Raw genomic sequence first — 13,133 nt, 5'->3', positions numbered from 1 at the left:
AGAAATAAGAATAGAAAATATGATAATAAAAAATATAATAAAATAAAAATAATAATTAATTAATAATAACTAAAAATATAGATAATTACATTAGCATAGCATATATATATTGCATCATACATATCATTGCATATAAATATTTCTATTTTCGAGTTTAAGCCCCGATGATGGGATCTTCCGAGGATTTTGCGAAGGCGAGTATTCCTCAGAAAGTTCCTTAGGTGAAAAGGTGTCTCCGGATCCCACCAGTATGATGGGAGGGCTCGAGAGACATCTTTAATAAAAGGTTTTCGCCCGAATTAGATTCATTATGCACGAAAACATTATTTTTAAAGAACAACGTACGATAACTCCGATGATGAGAATTATTCGTCAAATTTGCGAAGGCGAATTTCTCAGATAATTCCCTAGGTGAGAGAATACCCCGAGTCCCACCAGTATGGTGGGCAGATTCGAGAAAATATCCTCGAAAAAAAGTTATTCGTCCGGCATTTTTTTTCATGCCATGCATCTTGCATCACATTTGCATTCCATTTTAGGTCAAATAGGAGATAAAAATAAGTGAATAATAACTAAGAAAATATAGCTAATTTAAAAATTAAAGCCTAATAGGATAATCTAAGAATGGTACCGTTCAAGGAACGGGCGTACCGGGGGTGCTAATCCTTTCTCGGGCGTAACCGTACTCCCGAGCCTAGATCTAGAAAATCGTAGACCAGTTTAAGGTTCTTTTCGGTGGGCTTAAAATTAATTTAAGTTTTCATCGATTAGAATCGAGTCAATAAGTGGCCAATCGCACCTAGTAAAAAAGATTGGTGGCAACTACTAGTTAAATTTTTTAATGAGTTTTCACATCGTGTCTGGCGATCGGGTTACCGGACCCTCACGTTACGACAATGGGAGGCGTTGAAAAGCAGCTTTTCTCAACGAAATGATTCAAGGATTTGTAGTCTTTAGTTTCAGTTGGGCAACATCATGCAAGGCAGGCACGGGGTCGATAGATACTTGGTTGAGTTATATTCTATTTGGCAAGAATTAAGAAAATTCAGGCCCATACTCGTTGTAATTGTGGAGGTTGCAAGAATAACAGTATGCTGATGAATACAAAAATTAAGGATATTGACTTGTGTTTTCTCAATAGTGTGAATGATACTTTCTTAGCTTTAAGATCACAAATAGTGATGGTTATACCTTTCCCTAGCTTAGATCAAGCATACAATCGTGTAACTCGTGAAGAAACATAGAGGTCTGTATTCATTCAGTCACAACCTTTAATTGATGCTAGAGATAAATAGTGAAGAAGACCCACATATGTGAAGCGTGTTGTTGAAGACAAGCACGTGATAAATTGCTGACTTAATCTAGTTAGTGTTAGATCCTTGTTAGCTAACTAGAGTTAGCATTCTGTTGTTATATATAAATAGCAACATTGTAATTAACAGAATGGGCAATGAGATGAAATACCAGCTTTAATTTTAATTTTCCCTCTCTGTTTTTCACTTTCTTGTTAGTTCAGTTTCTCTCTCGCTTCTTTTCATTTTCCAAACTATGTATCACTTTAACGCAAGGTAGAAAAGAATGGAGTGGAGATGAGAGTGGTTTTAAAATTGATGATTACATTTACATTTGGATCTAACATTTATGTCAAACCTAATTTCAGCGGTCGGTCAATATTTGGCAGTTGAAGCAAACTAAGATTATTAAGGTGGAAAAGAAGAAAAGTGCCTTTGCTGTTTGGACTGGAGGCATAATTAATACAACTCCATGACAATGTAAATATTTTTCATTCTTTCGCTTTTTTTTCATTTTGCCAATAATTTGAGTTTTGATAACTTCTTATAAAAAGAACAAAAGAGCTTTTCCATAAAAAAAAAAAAGAATAAAGGAAAGCCTTTAATTGAAAGATAGAGCTAGGCATGGCAATAAAAAATATTTCTATCTCTTATTAATTGCGTGAAACATTTATAAGTATTACTAATTACTAACTTTCAAAAAAAAAAGTATTACTAATTACTACCACAGAACAAGAGCATATCGAATCTAGAAAAGAAACATTTTTCATTAATAGAATCTGAATTAACAAAAATTGATTTCATTGGTTAAATTGTTCATTTTGACAATAAATAATCTAGAATTCAAATCTTATTAATGAGTTAAAGTAATATTTAATATATTTATATCTTAACTTGACATTTAGAATCATGTATTTATGGCTTGAGCCACTAGGAAATGGGTCCAAGTTTGAAGCGTTAGCCGGTGGCAGGGGCGCCAAGTGACCCATTGCGATGGGATTGGAGCTACCTAACCAAACCCCCAATTTTGGCCTACAATATATGAACAATTCTTCATTTCCCACGAGGCACACCTACCACCACATAAGCAGCTATGCTAATATACCAAAACACCCCTTCTCTGCTCAACTCTCAGGCCTAATAAGAGCGATGAAAAACAGAAAGCAATGTCTAGTAGATGACAACAAATTCACACCAGCACCCGCACTTACCCAAGCCCAACCACACGCCACCATATCTTTTTCCAAAATCCTAGTTTCTCAGACACAAACGACCCAAGTTCTAACCCCTTAATTCTAACTATCTGTCCCTTGTGTGCTTACAGTTCACTGCTAATGGATGACCCATCATCTTCGGCAAAGACAGCTAATCTGGACGCTCCCCTGCATGTATTTGGGTTTGAATTACAAGATTTGTCCCCCACCAAAGTCACCGGACGCCTTCAAGTCACCCAAAAGTGCTGCCAGGTGAGTTCTCAGATTGTATATTTTTTGTCTTTTTGATGCCTCGATGGTTCCAACTTAGTAATCTTTTCCAGTTTAAAAAATTAATTAATTAATAATGTTGCGATTGGCTATTGCCAAAGCAGCCATTCAAGGTGTTGCACGGTGGAGTTTCGGCTCTGATAGCGGAGGCGCTGGCTAGCATCGGGGCTCACATGGCTAGCGGTTACCAAAGAGTGGCTGGAATCCACCTTAGCATCAATCATTTGAAGCGCGCCGAACTGGGGGACCTTATCTTCGCTGAGGCCACCCCGGTCAACGTTGGCAAGACCATTCAGGTAGGTGATCTTGAGTAGCCACTAGGTACCCAACTTTCTAACCACTATTACTACTTAATTTGCATATTCATTTACCATTTCCCAATGCTGCAATCTAGATGTAAATGTATAAATGCTCTGTAAATAGCTGGACGGTCTTCTATTATTACTTTATTAATATCAAATTTTACAATTTTAAAACATGCAAAACATTGGTCTTTCCACCCCATCACCAAAATATATATCACGTGATTGTCTGTAGATATTTGATTGCAGCTACTTAAAAACACAAATTCTTTGATTTCCTACACTATTGATCACTTTCCTTTTTTAACATATCATAATACAATAATTCCCATCGAGGTTGAAAATTTTTATGACCAAACCACAACCCTTTTGGTTGCCCAATCTGATAAGCTTCACGCTAAAATATGTGCATCATTCTATATATACTTGTGTTGTTTGCTCCCCATCCAACAACAACGAGGCATACGATGACAGTGTTTCACGGTTTCAGTTTTAAGTATCCCTTCCTTGTCCTTGCTGTTGATTCTTGCTAAGTCTCATTTACCAAATCAACTAATTGCCATTAATACCACTGAGCCAGATCTTTACATTTGCCAAAATGATAGAAAAAGCATGTTATAATTTCTAGTGGAAAAGCATTCAGATCGAAGATCAGTATGTACTGTTTTGGTCTTAAATGCCAATGCACCATGCCTTAAACAACGTTGTTGAAACTATAATTATGATACTAATCACGGCTGTTTCACAACGCTGCCAAATTGTAAATTTCAACAGGTATGGGAGGTTCGACTATGGAAAACAGACCCTTCAAGCTCAGGGAGCAGATCCTTGGTATCCTCATCGAGGGTTAGTCTTCTGTGCAACATGCCTGTGCCAGAGCATGCAAAGGATGCTGGAGAGAATCTCAAGAAGTTTGCCAAGCTATGATATTGGACTCGGTTCTGTATTTTTTTTTATTTTCTGAGATATACTTGGCTCTATATTTGCTGTAATGACAGCAACAACAAATTTAACAACGAATTCCAGATCACCTGTACACATGTACATCCCTTGGTTAATTGAACAACAATTTCTGCAATGTTATATATATCTAATCCATCATATATATTTGCTTAAATCCTAATCTTCTGCTTAGGTAAGTAAAAGAATATTGTAAGTCCGATCTGGTGGAAAAAAGTGGTGGCAATGATCAATTCAATTATGTGGAACATGATTATAAACGAGCTAACCATGAGTCCAGCTTCAGCAGAAGCATGTAATCAAGGAAAGGTGTATTCGAAATGGCCAGTTGTCGGTGGCTCAACATCAACAACAACCTCAAGTAAGACAAGAATTCTAGAAATCCATGATAATGATGACAGTAACTACAATTTTGTTTCCTTTTAGCTAGTTTACTAAGCGAATCCCCTCATCTAGCAGAAAAATAAAATGCTACGGGCTACAAAATCATAGAGCAACAGTTGTTATTTCCTGTCAATTGAACACCAACTCCATTTATCTTGAATTAAGGTATATATACTTGAGGTATTGAAAATAGTAATTACTACTAGAGTAAGATATCGATAAGCAGATAGCACATTGTAGACAGCAAGTGCAGGAATTTTGGCGGATTAATTCACGAGTCATACAAATGATACGAAATGCAGTCCTGAATAAACAGAGAAGTCAGTAGCAGTTGGCGCCAGTGGAAGGAGAGTGTTTGTTCGCAGGTGGAGTTGGGGAGACTTTTTGCCTGGTAAAGTGGAGATGGAGGATTAGAGATAGAATAAGAAATTGAAGATGTATTTGTTAGGCAATGTGATGAAGGATAAGTCCAGAAATCAGATTAAAAAGTAAAGAAGCCAAAATGCAAACTGATGAAGACAGCAAAACGCAGAAAGCTGGAAATGAAGGAAAGAATAAAACGCATCATTTTAACAGGATTTAAACGCACCGTTTCATTTAAGGCAGCATCAAAGCACAGCCGTTTCAAATCTACTGTTTAGGTGTTTCAATGTTAGTTGAACTTGTAATTAATTAGAATAAATTTAATCTTTTGATTTTGAGAATTGTATCAATTTAGTCCCTTCTCCTAACGGCATCCAATTTTATCATTAAAGAATTATGTCAGCGATGACATGTTATATCTTGATGATATAGCATGTCACATGGCATCGAGTGGTGACGTGGTAATGCCACGTGACACTATACGATGATGTGACAGTGCTGATGTAACACTGACATGATGTCGTGGTAATGTCACATGGCACTATATGATGATGTGGCAGTGTCACGTGGCAAATCAAAAAACTTTTGAAAAAAAATTCTACCATGTCATAAGAACTAAATTGAATAAAAATATATAGTACATAGATTATACTGAATAAAATTGAGATGTTGAGGAACTAAATTGAAAAAATATTTAAAAAGTACAAATCTTTAAGTAGATTATTGATATGCTTATCAATAAGCCAAATATTTAAGTGTAAAAGATTTTTAGTATTAAAAATATATATAAATATTTTATTATTGGATTATTTGATTCTATAATATGTAATTAATTTATCTTTTTTACAAAAATTAAGTTTGAATGGTCTTTCTATAAAAAAAATTTAAAAAAATTTCATACCTAGAGTCAAATTTAGATGAATAACTTGCTTTCGTTAAAATAAAATAATATAAAATGACTAAATATGTTGATTTAGTTATAACTTTCACAATTTACAAGTATACATTCTTTTGAAATTATTCAACTCTTACCTAATTTACCTTTTATTTAAATTTACTCAAATTAGCAAAATATATTGATTTAGTTACAACTTTCACAATTTACAAATACATATTCTTTTGCAATTATTCAACTCTTACCCAATTTATCTTTTTTACAAAAATTAAGTTTGAATGCTCCTTTTACAAAAAAATTTTAAAAAAATTTCATACCTAGAGTCAAATTTAGATGAATAACTTGCATTAGTTAAAATAAAATAATATAAAATGACTAAATATGTTGATTTAGTTACAACTTTCACAATTTACAAGTATACATTCTTTTGAAATTATTCAACTCTTACCTAATTTACCTTTTATTTAAATTTACTCAAATTAGCAAAATATGTTGATTTAATTACAACTTTCACAATTTACAAATACATATTCTTTTGCAATTATTCAACTCTTACCCAATTTACCTTTTATTTAAATTTACTCAAAATTTCTTATAAAACGATTTTATTTAAATTCAAATACCACAATCAAATTTTGCTAAATTTAAATTTAAATTATTAATTTGGATCTACAAAAAATTTGTTAATAAAATAAAATGGTGCAAATATTTATAGTTATATTTAACTTTATCAACTATAAATAAAGTCTTTAATCTAGGAAATTTCAACTTAAAAAATATAACTTGAAATATTAAACAAAATAAAAACATAAAAAATAAATAAAAAATTAGAAGCGTGGAGCTCAGATATTATGGTTGTAATAAGAGGTTTGTCATGTCCAAATTAAGCAAGTTAAAATGAAAAATTATTTTTATAATTATCACTAACTCCATATCTTCGTTTTTCATTTTTTAAAAAGAAAAAACTAAATCAACATATTTTGCTAATTTGACTTTGGCTCAAGTTAAAAACTAAGTTAACTAAATTTCAAATTTTTATACTATTACAAATAGAAGAAAAAATAATTTATTTAGTCATTTTATATTATTTTATGCTAATGTAATATAAGTTATTTATCTAAATTTGACTTCAGGTATAGAATTTTTTTCAAAATTTTTTTATAGGAGGAGTATTCAAACTTAATTTTTGTAAAAAATATAAATTAATTTACATATTCTAGAATCAAATAATCAAGTAAGAATATATATATATATATATATATATATATATATATTTAACATCATAAATCTTTTACACTTAAATATTTAGTTTATTAATAAGCATATCTAGGGATGTCAATGGGTAGGGTACCTATTAATTTCGAGGTCCTGAACCTTAACCCTATTAAAAATCAAATACTCTAAACCTATTAATTATCCGAATAATTTAAAAATTATTACCCTAACCCTAATCCTAATACATTCCCACTACCCTATAATTACCCAAACCCGTTTAAATACTCGATTAAATAAAAAAATTATTAAAATCTTCTTCATGGGTACCCAATTACCCAATTAACTTTTCTAATCTCATAACTTCCTTTTAGATTTATATGTTATAAGTTTATATAAACAAATATATATATATATACTGTAATTAATAATTTTATAAGTTATAATTTTTGCAATGTTAATACAAAATAAAAAGTAAATATATTTATATTTAAAGTATATATATATACACACACGCATACATAAAAAATATTTTAATATATAAAATAGTAATTATATTCCTCATAAATTAACACAATATATAAATTATATATATTAAAATACATTACAAGTTAATTAATAATAATAGTTTCATGAGTTAATTTAATTAATTATAAGGATTTGTTCTTAATTTCATGAAATTAAAAAAAAAACATTTAAGTTCCAAAACCATTCTAATCTCAAAAGCTTTCTTTAAGTATATTTATTATAAGATTATATAAATAATCGTATATATATTATAATTAATAATTTTATAAGTCATAATTTTTGTAATGTTAATACAAAATAGAAAGTAAATATATTTATATTAAAATTATATATATAATAGTAATTATATTCCTTTATAATATGAAATAATATTCAAATTATTGAAACATAATTAACAATCTAATAATTTTTATTTTAAATATATTAATGTCATCATATTAATAATTAGAGTAACCATACTTTTCATATATTTGTTAGTTTTTAACAAAAAAAATTGCTTGTAAAGTTGGTAAAAATTGTAAAATTTTAATTTAATTATTAAAATAATAATAAAATATTTATAAATAGTAATCAAGTTCGGGTAACAGGTACCCAAGGGGTGGTACCCGAACCCTACTCAAACTCGATTCAGATAGTGAAATCACTACCCAAACCCTACCCAAAACCGTTTATGGAGTACCCTAACCAAGTGTAACCGGATCAAGTACTCATGAGTACCCTATAATAAGGTACCCGTTAACATCCCCAAGCAAATCAATTATCTACTTAAAGATTTATATTTCTCAAATATTTTTTTTCAATTTAGTCCCTCAACATCTAAATTTTATTCAATTTAATCCATATATTATATATTTTTGTTCAATTTAGTTCCTATGATGTGATAAATTTTTTTTTTAATTTTTTTGATCTATCACGTGGCACTGACGTGTTAGCATGTCAGTGCCACGTTAGCACTGTCATGTCATTGTAGCGTGCCACGTGGCATGCCATGTCATCAAAATATGATATGTCAACGTTGATGTCATCGCTGACATCAATATTGATGTCATCCTTTAACGGTAAAATTGGATGCCGTTGAGAGGAGGGACTAAATTGACACAATTTTTAAAATTAAGAGACTAAATTACTTCTATTTTGAGTATAGATATTAAATTAAAAAAAATTAAAAGTACATGGACTGGAAGGGTCTTTTGACAGATAAGAATTCCCTATTTTCTTGATTAGTTGAAAAGCAACTGTATGTAAAAACCTTATACTCTTTATTCATTAATGAGAATGCACTAACATTCCCTTGTATTCTTTATGTTGTTTTCATCTTCTTCCGACCATATTTAAAATAAGAAGAGAAACTAATTTAGAATAAAAGGAGGAATTAATTGTAAAAACTGAAAGGGAAATGCGGTTATTGTTGTAATGACAGCAACAACAATTGGCATTAAATTACCGTTCTCTGTACATGAGGTAAATGGACACTTGGCATTATAATAAAAAGGTACCAATGGCCGTGGAGGGGGCAAAGGATTTCATCATCTTCGGACAGTATTTAGATTAAGAAGAGGAATCAATTGTGAAAACTGAAAGGGAAATGGGGTTATTGTTGTGATGATAGCAACAATAATTGGCATTAAAATAACGTTATGGCATTATAATAGAAAGGGATACCAATGGGCATTGCCTTTTAAGTAAGAAGATCATACGTCAATTAATGAGTCAAATATTCGAGTATAAAGAATGATACAAAATATTTTATTTTGTCATATATATATATATATATATATATAAATAATTTCATCCTTTTTTTATTGTTATATTATAGGAGAACTTATTTAAGTAGAACACTGACATATTAACCTTTACACAAGACATTTGAAGCAGAATGGGCAAATGCATATAGAATCTAACAAGTGATGCATCCTTGGTTATCCGTCTGTGGATTAACATGAGCAAATATGGAGGCTGGGGAAATCCAGTTAGGACTATTTTGCAGCTTTTGCAAATCCTACCCGCAGATTTCCGAAGTCAAACACTGTATGGTAAGCGCTCAGAAACGTATCTCCGAGTACCCTGCAGCATTCACCAGAGTGAATTAATAACACAGATTCAAGTAAATCTCCAAATGCAGAATCACGTTAGGAGCTAACTCATGTTTGTGGCATTTCTCAGCTACGGCTACACAGCAACCAGAAATAATCGAACAGAGAATGTCATCGTACCAGAGTGGACCTCGTGGGGGAGGCACATCGAAAGCAACAAAGCCACTGACACACACAGTAGAACATCTTTCTTCAACTTTAAGAATATACTATATGCCAACAGAAAAACACATTAAAATTCTGTGGTTAAGGCATATAGGGAGAGAAGAAATGCTGCAGTACAACTTGTTTTCGTTATCCAGATTCTCAATTTACATATGTTTGCATTGCAGCATCAACGACCATAACCACTGGATGTTACCTGTTGCGGAGTAAGAGGGAATGGATTGTTTCCGATGGTAAATGTAACGTCTGGCAGAGTTTCAAGGTCATCACAGTTGACAAATGATTTTCCAATAGGATTTGGAAGATTTTCACACAACTTTGACATAGAAAGAAAGAGTTATTAGTCCTGGGCCGTGCACATGTTTCGTCCATCTGATATTAGATAAAGATAAAATTATTGTCCGCACCTGATTCACATGTTTGAACACTTTTTCCTTTGTTTTCTGTTGTTTGAGCTGAACTTGGATCCAGAAAACAATCATCTCACAGAAAGTACACAGAGCAGTCTCACCAATTGGTGATCCTTCCCTAGTTTTATTTTCTACCACTGTCTTGACGCCACCACTGCACCAATTCAGGTTGAGTGCTCCTCCTTATACTAACTCAAAATAACCAGACCCCACTTTTCCCAAGTAACGGTTCCAATGATAAAGAAAGGAAAATTTGGGGGGTTTCAAGAGAGACGACAAGAATGAAACTGTTACCTCATATTCTGTGATCCATTATATGAACATAACCCAATATCAACACACACAATTTCAGGCCGTACCTGCAGAGAGAGGTAAACTTTAAGCTATATCCCTTCAACCAATTAAGTTTTAGGATTTTAAAAGACTAATAAAAAAAGATCTTAAATGGAAAAAGAACAAACCCCAGATATTAAGGAGTCCCACAAGGAATACCCATACTTGGAAACAACATTTTTGCATTCCAAGCTTACAATTCCTTCTGCTCCAATTCCACGGTTGATCTGTGCCACAATTTCCTGGAAATGACTGCTAGTAAGCCTTAAAGAATGATAACATTGAAAACAACCAATCAAGAAATTATAAAAATCAACTGCGATTATATTAGATTGATTAGAATGTGAATGTTATGAACAGATACAGTTGGCCCAGCAATTAAGGATGTCCCTGAATCCACAATGGCAGCGCAGCCATTCTTGCATAGTCCTGCCAAATAAACGTATTAAGGCTGCATTTCTTTTCATAAACCCAATTATAATCATCTAATGCTCTACAAACTTTTTGTTAGATAAAGTTTCATTGTTAATGACTAAACAGGGTTGATACAAGGTACCTGTTGAGTTGTTTTCTACTAATATATCTCCCACCTCAATCTGGAATGATGAATGAAACTATAGTTAAATATCAACCTTGATCATGAGAAGAAGCTCGAGAATTTAAGCAAATTATCGACTACAAAGACCTGCCAATAACCGCTTTTGGTAACCGGAACATAAGTGTGTTCACCTCTGAAGTGCCTCCAGTCAAGTCCTCCAAAGACAATTTCACCTCCTACCTCTGATGTTAAATCTCGATTTAGCCAGAGAGAGAAAATTTTCTGACTAACATGCCCTTGTTGCACCATATTAAACCTGAATATATAGTGCTGTGGACTATGATATATCTATTGCTAACAGTTAATTGAAAAAAGCAAAAATATATAGACATATAATAAACAAGAAAAAGGAAAAAAAAACACTAGGACTAAATCATCAAAATGAAGCTGCAAGGTTAACTTATTATAAATCATTTAAAAATTATACCACAGAGGAGTAGCTTGTTCCACAGAAATTTCCTGAAACCCAAGTCCTAGGATCCCATCGTATTTGGCAACTAGGAATGGTAGATAACCTTCCCTTGTAATCTCTATAAACTCCTGAAGGATAGTAGATGTTACACCATAACTCTTTTGAAACACAATCACTTAGAGCATATTATTTGACATGAATAGTAACTTACTTGATCTTTGACAGCAATATCTCCAACTTTAACATGATCTAGGCTAAAGAATCCAGAAATAGATCCAGAGCCATAGTGGATTTGGCAAGGTATCCCTGAAAGAATTTGAAGAATGTTGCAAAAAGGTGTTAAGGGAAGACATGCATACAAATGCAGAAAAAAAAAAGGGAAAAGAACTTGTCAAACATAATGAAGGCAGCAAAATTACCAATCTTGGTATAAGTTCTGGATAGCCTTGCCCAAAACTTGGAATGGAGATGACAAGCAATCTGCATAAAGTCACACTTCACAAAGTAGTTCCCATGGCTGAGCAACGGTAACACACTGAATATTCAAGGCGAGACTTACAGAAAAAAGGCATTTTGAAGATGGCACCCAAAGATTAGAGCTGCCAGTGTCAAAGACAACAGAAAAGCTCTGAGAGGGTGAACCTATGCCAATTTCTCCATAATATTGGGTATCTAGATAATTCTTTAGATATATTACATCTGCTTCCTGATCATTCACATTGCTTTCAAGCTCTAGTCCGGTGATCCTTGCAGCATTTATTCTTTTAAGGTCTAAAGGCTGCTTTTTCAGACTGATCCGCACTAGCTCATTAGATGAAGCAGTGAGAACCCAGGAGGCTATCCAATTCCATATACAGATTGTAGTCAGAACGAACTTAATGCCCATGCTGTATTATGTTCGGGCCTAAAATAAAATTAAGACAAGCTTTAGTAGAAAGCGTATAATAACAGAAGAAATTTACATGCCATGTAAAGCTTTTGCAGAAGGATGTACAATACAGAGGCTTCTCATTATTTATTTTAACAGCTTCAATTAATTGATTTAGTTAACTACACCTGGTAGCATTAGAACTCTTGGCCACTATTCATATTACACAGTAGCTTAGAGACAAAAGTAGAATGACACGGCATCTTAATGCAAGAGAGAGAATGCAAAATCATGAAGCGATAAATATAAGAATAAGATTAGAATAGCCTTGTTAACCCGAAGTATGTATATATTAATAAAAGGACGGTTTAGGGTTGTGAGAAATAATTAGGAAGTTCATACCTGAGGGTGATGAGAGTTTGGAAGGCAAATTCTGGTGAACAGATTCGCAAAATTCATTAAGCAGGGGAGGGGAGAGGAGGGAGTGAGCTGCCAAAATGTTTCTTTTTGTGGTTGCTGTTGCTCCTTTAAGTAGGAAGAGATGAGTTGTGACGGCAGTACTTGAAAGAAATAGTCCCTCATTCACGACCTTTCTGCTCTGCCCGCGAAACTACCACGTAGTTTCCAATAACTGCCATTATGAGTATGGGCTTGGCAAAGCAACATGCGTGCAGTGCAGAGCAGATAAGTGAGTTTGTACAAAATGGAAGATTGCCTTGTTCATCTTAATTTACAACAGGACAGTATTCAATTTTCGGAGGTCGCTGATGGCACAGCTTACAGCCATATTGCTCGTTCCGGGAACTCTTGATCTCCCTCCTTTTGCAGGTCCCC

At 32.9% G+C, this 13,133-nt stretch overlaps 2 protein-coding genes across 3 annotated transcripts; one reads left to right on the top strand and one right to left on the bottom strand.

The window, feature by feature from the left end:
• The first annotated feature begins 2,477 nt into the window (after positions 1 to 2,477).
• Positions 2,478 to 4,195, top strand: DHNAT1 (Thioesterase superfamily protein). The gene is made up of 3 exons (XM_018118702.2): positions 2,478 to 2,758; positions 2,881 to 3,072; positions 3,853 to 4,195. The coding sequence occupies exons 1-3, from the start codon at positions 2,627 to 2,629 to the stop codon at positions 4,003 to 4,005; spliced, it is 477 nt and encodes a 158-aa protein (XP_017974191.2). The 5' UTR covers positions 2,478 to 2,626; the 3' UTR covers positions 4,006 to 4,195.
• A 4,942-nt stretch (positions 4,196 to 9,137) lies between these two features.
• On the bottom strand, positions 9,138 to 12,850 carry LOC18603786 (phytepsin-like). Of its 2 annotated transcripts, none has more exons than XM_007035961.3 (14): positions 12,702 to 12,850; positions 11,991 to 12,335; positions 11,851 to 11,911; positions 11,643 to 11,737; positions 11,447 to 11,559; positions 11,107 to 11,275; positions 10,978 to 11,017; positions 10,786 to 10,850; positions 10,550 to 10,663; positions 10,383 to 10,447; positions 10,086 to 10,242; positions 9,875 to 9,994; positions 9,634 to 9,722; positions 9,138 to 9,484 (listed from the first exon to the last, which is right to left on the bottom strand). In XM_007035961.3, the coding sequence occupies exons 2-14, from the start codon at positions 12,315 to 12,317 to the stop codon at positions 9,397 to 9,399; spliced, it is 1,503 nt and encodes a 500-aa protein (XP_007036023.3). In that variant the 5' UTR covers positions 12,318 to 12,335; positions 12,702 to 12,850; the 3' UTR covers positions 9,138 to 9,396. The 2 variants fall into 2 exon arrangements, with proteins under 2 accessions (XP_007036023.3, XP_088662056.1); XM_088805930.1 differs by lacking the exon at positions 12,702 to 12,850 and having other exon boundaries at positions 11,991 to 12,030; positions 12,129 to 12,285.
• Between the last annotated feature and the right edge of the window lie 283 nt (positions 12,851 to 13,133).

This window comes from Theobroma cacao, chromosome 4 (assembly GCF_053813885.1).
Source record: "Theobroma cacao isolate CCN51 chromosome 4, ASM5381388v1, whole genome shotgun sequence".
NCBI lineage: Eukaryota > Viridiplantae > Streptophyta > Magnoliopsida > Malvales > Malvaceae > Theobroma > Theobroma cacao.
Note: the sequence above shows the minus strand (reverse complement) of the source record. Positions and strands in the feature narration are given on the sequence as shown.